Raw genomic sequence first — 9,683 nt, 5'->3', positions numbered from 1 at the left:
TATATATATATATATAATACTACTATATATATATATATATATATATATATATATGCGTGTGTGTGTGTATGTATATATATATATCGAATGCAAGAACATTTCACGTCTTGGCCACCTCGTGATGCGTGTCGTTAGGTTGTCCATCAGTTGCGCCCGATGCTTGGGCATCTGCTGCAGATGAAACTGGAGTAATCATGGCTGTATGTATCGAGATGCACGCATATACGCTAGTACTGAGGAAAGTGACAGATCGCGGGTATAATGAACGTAGGTGCACACAAAAATTGAAAGGTAAGTGTACATGTGTAGTACTAGTATCTGAATACAGCAACTAGGAGTACTATATGCGCGATAGTTGCAAGCAGTCACGTACTTTACACCTAAACGACAGAAATGTATATATATATATATATGTATATACACATGCATAGCACATGTGACACGAAATTATAAATACACGAGTGAATGTATAATTAGTTACTTTTACTAGTGACACGAAAGTAAACATATTATTCATAAATGAGTATGTAAAAAGACGGATGTACAATGAACCTGTCGCAAGCGACAGAGGGATCTGAAAGCGTTAAACGTACAAACGAAGCAGTCATACATAGGATGGGAACCGTTTCTATGCGTTAAAAAGTGAATTAGATTTAGCCCTAAAACCCCCCAAAAAAATAATTTGTTTGAGAGGCTCTTGAAAAGTTGAAGATTTGATAGCTAAAAAAACCTATCTTGGCCATATTTGTTTTTTTTTGTTTTGAAACAAATATGGAGGCTATGTCAAGGGCCATGGCTCTCAGGGACTGGGAGTCTGGAATGAGTCCCCGTCGAATACCTTCATCCTATTTTTCGAGAGACTCGATTCCAGAGGGTAAATTAAAAAAACATGATTTCATGATGTTTTTTGGGTGTTTGTGCAATAGCCTCCCTAAAAAGGCCTTTTTTTTTTTTAAACAGACAAACTAATAAAACAAACTGTTGAATGCTCGTAAATATTTATTTAGGTATGGAAAGGAGGAATGGAGGATTCTGACGTAAATATTTAGGAATGGAATGGAGGATTCTGACGTATTTTATTAAAATATTTAGGAATGGAACGAGGGCACACATAGATAGGAATGGAATCACAATGATTCCCAAGCTGCGTGTGACGGCCTCTATCACGTTTTACGTTTTTCAACGCAATTATTTTGAAGAGTTATTACGTTTTCAAGTTATAGTATAATATATGCCTTAGCGACGAAACCAAGACCCTGAAAGCATGTTTACGTTATACGTATTAAAATATCAGTTTTATAAAATTCCTCTCGGCTCCTACTTTTCCCAAACAAATTGCAGGCAGCCAGGCACCTACAATAGCCCCCCACTCCCGCCGCACTTTGGTTGGGCCCTGGCCCCTGGGTCGGGAGGCTGGGTACTGCCGTACTGGCCTACTGGGGCCTTGGTGCTTGACCAGCCCAGCACCCCAGCCTCTCATACGACTCTTCACTCACAGAGCTGGGACTTGGGAGCCCGAAGTCCCAAACAACACAGCCACCCGTCCGCCCCACACTCCCACACTCTCCAGTTTCTACAGCGGTGGAATCAGCTGTGACTCTACGAGCCTGAATGAGCCGGCCTGAGCATCTGAGGTTCTGAGCCTCACTGAGGCTGATGAGCTGTCTGTCTCTGATGAGTGGGGACTGGGGAATGTGACAACGGGATTATATATGGATTGGGGTCTCGGAAACGGCATTTTATTGGTTAACGGGTCAACTGATCAGATAAATACGTTCAGATTTTCCAAGCACCATTGACTACTCTAATACAGACATGTCATGATGTCAAGAATCATGAGGTACACATGTCACTATATATGATGTCATCAGTTGACACTTTAATTTTATACATTGCCTCCTTTGAACACGGTCGATTCTAAAATATATTCCTTATTTTTTATATATTGTGAACCAATCTCAGAATTACTAAAACTATATGAACGCTAGCGACTAGTTCCATGCACCCCTCTTTTCAATAGTAAATAATAAATTTATTTGATCTTTCTCACTCACTCACACACACACACACACACACACACACGAACATATAGATATAATCGTATATACATTATGCATAGTGTACTTAAAACTGCCGTTTGGCTCTCGGCCTGTGGTGGCCTCCATCTAGTCGGTGCAAACCCCGTCAAGCTCACACACATGGCTATAGACGAGCACTCCGATATTAATATCCTCCCACAAGACAGTCTGACACACTTATCTGCGCATGTGACCTCGAAAAACGAATCGCCGAAGGTGTTCGTACACGCCACCGCCCAGGAAGCCTTGGTAGGTGTTCAGTTCAGCTAGCGTGTGTGTATGTCAATTACTGTTTGTGAGTGGTTCTGTTCATGTGAATCTGTTGCTTATTCGTGTCGCGCAAAGGGAGGATGTATTGTGGCTGTCTTAAGTTTCATACCAGGTTCACTGGATGTTCAGTTATTGATATGTAGTACGTGTAATATATACTGAATCATACTTTCAGCACGCGGTACCATCAGCTAGTGTCCTTCCGATGAGAACCCCAAACTTCCCATACCTAGTGGTGGTCGATTCCGACCTGCACATAGTCTGTGTATCGTCCGTGTAACGTCGGTGTATTGGCTTCACATCATCTTTGTATGATATGGTGATCTTAAGATTGGTATAGCCTTGTCCAGTACGGGAACATGTATCAGAGGTGCCCGGATTGAATTCGAATAATATGTTTGCTGCTTGAGATTTTATTGTATCCAGGCATGTACCACTCTACTATTTCTCGCCAACCAAAACTATCGTACTGAAATCTGATGCATGTAAACACATCTGAAGAAGAAAAAAATCTGCAACCTACAGAGACGATACCGCAACTCATAGTTACCAATCCCTTCATATAGTGTACAATCCATGACATTCTGCACTCGTCTGTGTCACTGTTAAGTGACACTATAACATATTTTATGCCAACGAAGCGTTTGTCTTCCGCATGTATTACGTGATGCGAATAAGATCGATACTCTATTAATGCATTGACGTTGACCGTGTTTCATTTTGGTTTGTTCAGACGGACAAGGGCGCAGCGGCAGCAGCGTCGTTCAAAAATGAGTACAACACAACGGGATGGGACAAATTATGGGTCACCACGTCAGAGAAGGAGAATGTGGAGAGCGCTCTGTTCGCCGCAGGTATGTTGCCACTTTATCAAGTTGTGTGTGTGCGTATGTGTGAGATGTATGCCTGCATGGTTACGGTAGGGTGTAATTCACCACCTACGTTTCTGTATCATGTGAGTGTGGCATAGTGCCGGTCGTACATTGATAGGACACGAATTCTCTCAAACAACGTTGGATAGTATCTGGTACCATTGTCTAATTGTTTCATGTATTTAGTGGTGTGTGCGGATGTCTCAACAGCATCTATGTTCGAATGGGTGGGATTGATATATATATATATGCATATATGTGTATGTGTGTGTGTATTCAAAACAACGTTAAAAAGTATTTGGGACCATTTTCTATGATGTGATCAGTGGTATGCGCCGTTGTCACAACAGCTTCTATGTGCGAATGGATGTGTGTGTGTGTGTGTGTGTGTATATATATATGTATCAAACCAAACAACGTTGGATAGTATCTGGGACCATTGGCCAGCTGTTTTGTGATGTGGTCAGGTGTATGTGCCGATGTCTCGACAGCAATCATCTGCGAATGGGTGGGAGTGCCGCACATAACAACACTACAATTCACAGTGTAATATCCATGTACTCAACCACATGACCCAAACAAAATACATATATATACATATACATGAAAAAATGTATCTACTGTTGCCGCCTTAGTATGAAGTGCGCGCGCGCATTTCAGTGGCTGCAATGGGTGTTTGTACACCGCGTGTCAGCTATATTTTATGTTCTACCCTACAGCATACACAGCTACTTGTGATAAAGGTGTGTGTGTCATGCCCTCGCCCCGTCGAGCGATGCGACCGTATCTGCAAGACCTCGACATGTTCACATCCAAACAAACTACAAACTTTAGTCAATACTCTTCGTTTCTCATCGTGTTATATATACATTCGCCTGTTTTCATCGCAGGCTATCTCGAGGGTATGTTAACGTGGCAGAGCATATACTCGTCATGGGTAAACATGCGTGCTGATTGGTTCGATGGAGGGCTTATCCCCATTGGCCTGCAAGAGTGGATCGCCGACAACATCGAATGGACCCGTAAGTTCTGGGATACAGCTGTAAACTTGTTTTATTTTGTGTGGGGGCAGGTGTATATTTATTGAGGTAATTAATATATCAAAGTCGGGTATTAGTCACACTGTGGTGAATTAGTTTGCTTCGACTTCCTGTGCGCAGTTATGGTTCAAGTAGCTACAAATGGTTTAGTATCAGAGTGTGTACAGCGAAAGTGCACACTGCACGTGTTCAAATGTCACTATTACTGGCAGTAGTATACCCGTGTGATATGTTCTCCATAAAACTTCGGTTGGTTCCGATGACATACATGCATATACACTCAGTTATAACACCCGACACAACACTCATGCACTCTGATGCCTTGTCCACTTAAGGCTACAATGCGGAACACGACCTCGATCACTGGACACAGCGAGAACGAGCTTTCTGGGCTGGTGTCAACAACACCATCGATCAGCTAGATGGCTTGGTCATGGGCTATCAAGACCATGCAGATGCCGCAAGGGAACTAACGTGAGTCATAGCCTGAGTGTGTGTGGGAGAGAGTGTGTTGTAGGTGAGTATACACATGGCTATGAATATTTATATATGGAAAAATAATAATATATATATATATATGTTATACATGAGCATACGCATGTCTAGGAAAATGCACAATTTACTGCGCTGTTACATACACACTCACACATATACGCATACAAGTGATACCATAGTCCACATACAAATGTTATTCCGGTATGTTCTTAGCTTGACCTTTTACTGCGCTGTTACATACATACACACACATATAAGCATACAAGTGGTGCTATAGTTCACATACAACGATATCCTTGTATGTTCTTAGCTTAACTTTCTCCTCGTCCTATATGCCCGTAATAGCAAGGTGGATATCTACATGCTGAGCGCCGACGGTGATCTAGAGACTTTGGTGCCCATGTACACCGAAGAAAGCAGGAAGGAGAAGGCTGAGCAGGAACAGAACGAATGGGAGAGCGGACAGGAGGAGCAGCGCAAGAACGATCGATGTAGTGCACTGTTCAAGGTGCTTCCAGACAAGGTGGGTGATTGTGTACTGTGTTGGAGATATGCTTTATGTATAGATATATATATGTGTGTGTGTGTATATATATATGCTATCGGAGGACGGTTTGTGATTGTATGTAGTGTTTCGGTTGGAACTCTTCTTCTTGTGCGGGTTATAGTACTAGAATGTTGTTTCGTTATGAATATGTAGACTTTTCTATAGACTCAACCCTAAAACCCTCATCTCTACACTGTGTAATTACCACATCGCATTGAAAGTATCAGTGTTCTAATTGTGTTTGAAACCAATTACGTTTTCAAACCGACAACTCATTACACATGAAACGCAATCCTACAATAGCTAACCCAGTACAACAACGCCCCTACACACAGTCGGATATATTCATGGGCCACGCAACCTGGGACCATTACCAGCTGATGGTACGGCAATTGAAAACGTACGACTTCCGGTTACAGTGCAGTCCTGAGTCGATAGCCAGAGGCGAGTGTGAGGTGCAACGCAATGCCATCTCGTTCAGCTCTACGCCCGGTAAGTCACTGTAGTTATATGGTCTACTGTCAGGGTATCAACCACTACTATTTTATAGTTGTATGCACCACTTCCATATCAGTTTGATCGTATGTGTTCTGGCTTGGCTGTATATAGTACAATTGAATTAAATAGGTTACAGCTTAATTATTCATGACACAGCTTAATTATACATGTTACACCTTAGTTATACATGGCAGCTTAATTATGCATGTTACAGCTTAATTATACGTATGCATGTTACACCTTAGTCATACATGTTGCAGCTTATTTATATATTGTACAGCTGGTAAGGTCTGACTCCATAGCTGGTTGAGGCGTAGACGAGGCATTTGTAAGCTACAATCAGTGTATATAGAATTGGCACGTATATGCATCACTAACAACACAGTCACCTGTTGCTATGAGATGCGTGTCATCGCTGGTTTCATGGGGGCGTCCTCCTGATAGGACAGTCGACCTGTACACAGACAACTGACAGTCGTCTAGCGTCCCGGTACTTGTGATACACATACATATGTATGTATGTGTGTATGTATATATATACATATATATATGTGTGTGTATGTATATTTATGTGTATTTTATACTACACATCAGGGTTCTTGTGGTCGCTGGATGACTTCTACCTAACCACGGCGGGCCTGCTTGTGATGGAGACAACCAACAACAACTACAATGACGCACTGACACACACCATCACCCACAAGTCCGTCCCGTGTTGGATCAGAGGTACTGTGGCCAATCTCTTGGCTGAAGACCCTGAGGAGTGGTCTGAGATCTTTGGTATGTGTGTGTGTGAGAGAGTGAGTGGTTGTATATGTTTGTGCGAGAGTGAGTGGCTGTAAATGTGTGTGTGAGTGAGTGGTTGTATACTTGTGTGTGTGAGAGAGTGGTTGTATATGTGTGAGTGAGTGGTTGTATATGTGTGTGTGTGAGTGAGCGGTTGTGTATATGTGTGTGCGTGAGTGAGTGGTTGTATATATGTGTGTGTGTGAGTGGTTGTAAATGTGTGTGTGAGTGAGTGGTTGTATACTTGTGTATGTGAGTGGTTGTATATATGTGTGTGTGAGTGGTTGTAAATGTGTGTGTGAGTGAGTGGTTGTATACTTGTGTATGTGAGTGGTTGTATATATGTGTATGTGAGTGGTTGTATATATGTGTGTGTGGGTGAGCGGTTGTATATGTGTGTGAGTGAATGGTTGTAAATGTGAGTGAGTGAGTGGTTGTATACTTGTGTGTGTGTGTGGTTGTATATGTGTGTGTGTGAGTGAGTGGTTGTATGTGTGTATGTGTGTGTGGTTGTATACTTGTGTGTGAATGTGAAAGGTTGTATACTTGTGTGTGTGAGTGTGTGGTTGTATATGTGTGTGTGTGAGTGAGTGGTTGTAAATTTGTGTGTGTGAGTGAGTGGTTGTATATGTTTGTGCGAGAGTGAGTGGTTATATATATGTGTGTAAGTGTGAGTGTCTGTATACATGTATGTGTGAGTGAGTCTCTGTATATATTTATTTTTGAGTGAGTGTTTGTGTACTTTCTATAAGTTGTAGTGCCATGTGGGGTGTACAGTGGTGTTTCGTAGTTTATCTTATAACTCCGCCGTGCAACTTTCTGTTATGCCATCGTAAAGCGCACACAAACTTATACATATACAACTAGTACATATGCAGGTATCTGTACTCGCCATTATACCTATAGAACACTCCAACACCCCCATATAACGACACTGTTTACACAACATGTCAGTACCTCACACGTGCTTTGTTTTCACGCACTTGCTGCAGGAATCCACAACTCAGGCACGTACGACAGTCAGTGGATGGTACTCGATCTCAATCAGTTCACTGCGGGCCAGGACCTGCCGCCTAAGTCATTCTATGTCCTCGAGCAGTTGCCAGGCATCATCCGATACCAAGATATGACCCAGGTGTGTTGGGTATAGGAACGCGAATGGATGAGCATATGTGCGTGGTTTGGTATATGGATACTTGGACACAGACGCCACACTTTTTTTTTCTGCGCTCGTTATCATGGTCTACAAGGAATTTGATATGCGTCATGCCACTATGGTATGTACGCGAATACATATATATATATATATATATGCACATATCCTTGTATTATAATATTGTGGATATGTGGGGTTGTACTTGTGTGCGTCTTCTCCCGTGAACGTATTGCATCAGCGCTGTGCATTTGTTCGCCCAGATGTCGGTGTTGTGTTTCTATAGCAACCCCTCCACTGGTCAACTCTTTCACACCCCATCTGTTGCACGACACACCACACAAACACATTTACCCAGCCTATTGCAAGAAGCCTGTCGTCTCACTGAAAGGGTCTGTCTGGTCTTTGTATCACAGCAACTCAACGAAGATGGCTACTGGGCCTCATACAATGTACCGTACTTCCCCGAGATCTACGAAAAGAGCGGATGGAGCGACAAGTACGAGAAAGGGGGCGACGAGTGGTCACACGAGAAGTGCCCACGCGCAAACATCTTCAGACAGCAGCAGTCGTCGGTGACGGATATGGACTCGATGAAGCGCATGCTGCGGTACAACGACTACGAGAACGATCCGCTGTCACTGGGCCAACCAGGTAGGGACGTGCCGATTTATTGTCTTGTAATATGGGTGTTGCATTGGTTTGTCATGTAACATGGGTGGGTGTTGCATTGGTTTGTCTTGTAGCATGGGTGTTACACTGTTTTAGGGTTTGTAGGTTTTTGCATACTTACGCTACGAATGCACGAGGCATTGCATTGACAACACTCAACGACACAACTGAGTCGGAAGGGAAGCTCGCTCAATATCCTGCTGCCTCTCCACTGCCCCCGTAGCTCATCATATCCATAACCCTGATTAAGGAAATATCTATAACCCTGATTATGTAAACAGGCAATGCTGTCGCCGGGCGTTGGGATTTGGCCAAAGGGGAAAAGTTTCAACTCGACGGAGCAATCGACGCGAAGGTCACGAACATCGCCATGGGACGGGATATGAAATTCTGGGCTGTCAACGGACCTACAAGCGACCAACAGCCCGTGTTTACATGGAAAGCCTATGAGAATATCACACACATGGGTCAACCAGATGTCTTCGATTTCGACTGGGTTGAGTTCCAGCCGTTTCCGTAGCAGGGAGCGGAGTAAAGTGGGAAGTTACTTTAGCTAGCATATATATATTGAAGCTAACGTATATATGAGTATAAATTCATATATTTATGTATGTATATATATATATATATCGAACAGAAGAAAATGAGGTGGAAATTAGATAAGGTGCAGATGTAAGGTGTATTGTTTCGCCTCACCTGTATTTGTCTACTAATGGAATGCTTGCGCTGTCCATAGTATGAGCAAGGCACGAGTAATTTAGAGCATGTACATGCTATGGTGCGTGTAGTTGTATATATATATATATATATATACGCACAATGATGCATGCAGACATACACATGTCCGCATGAGCATCCGTGTGAATACAGTGTGCACACTCCAGTCACGTAGGTAAATCTATCTGAATTAGAATGTATGCAAAAGCCAATAAAATAGTGAAACTATACGACCTGACCTCCACACATATCAGCTGTGTATCGAATTTCAATTTGTTGGTCAAGTGGTACTGGAGGAGAGTACAGTCTCAAGTAGCTGTTTTTGATATATTTCTTGGTATTACAAATTATTATGCATATCGGTTCATATATCTTAGAGTGATACTGGGTTCATATATATCTTAGAGTGATACTGGGTTCATATATCTTATAGAGTGATACTGGGTTCATTTATCTTAGAGTGCGATACTGGCTATAATATATTATGATGCATATCCAATCATTTTGGGCTATATTCATATTCACACATAAACTTCGGAATATGTCGATTCACTT

At 42.4% G+C, this 9,683-nt stretch overlaps 1 protein-coding gene across 1 annotated transcript; it reads left to right on the top strand.

The window, feature by feature from the left end:
• Positions 1 to 2,090: 2,090 nt before the first annotated feature.
• SARC_03825 (hypothetical protein) lies at positions 2,091 to 9,365 on the top strand. The gene is made up of 10 exons (XM_014302388.1): positions 2,091 to 2,327; positions 3,082 to 3,202; positions 4,111 to 4,242; positions 4,596 to 4,734; positions 5,101 to 5,278; positions 5,638 to 5,794; positions 6,395 to 6,580; positions 7,579 to 7,721; positions 8,156 to 8,393; positions 8,693 to 9,365. The coding sequence occupies exons 1-10, from the start codon at positions 2,112 to 2,114 to the stop codon at positions 8,929 to 8,931; spliced, it is 1,749 nt and encodes a 582-aa protein (XP_014157863.1). The 5' UTR covers positions 2,091 to 2,111; the 3' UTR covers positions 8,932 to 9,365.
• Positions 9,366 to 9,683: the final 318 nt, after the last annotated feature.

Source organism: Sphaeroforma arctica (assembly GCF_001186125.1).
Source record: "Sphaeroforma arctica JP610 unplaced genomic scaffold supercont1.202, whole genome shotgun sequence".
NCBI lineage: Eukaryota > Ichthyosporea > Ichthyophonida > Sphaeroforma > Sphaeroforma arctica.
This window is presented reverse-complemented; position numbering and strand designations above follow the sequence as displayed.

Excerpts from the sequence above, each read along its gene's own strand:
- SARC_03825 (XM_014302388.1), top strand. The coding sequence starts at position 2,112 with ATGCATAGTGTACTTAAAACTGCCGTTTGGCTCTCGGCCTGTGGTGGC. Across the intron at positions 2,328-3,081 it reads CCACCGCCCAGGAAGCCTTG|ACGGACAAGGGCGCAGCGGC; the intron begins GTAGGTGTTCAG and ends TGGTTTGTTCAG. Across the intron at positions 3,203-4,110 it reads GAGCGCTCTGTTCGCCGCAG|GCTATCTCGAGGGTATGTTA; the intron begins GTATGTTGCCAC and ends TTTTCATCGCAG.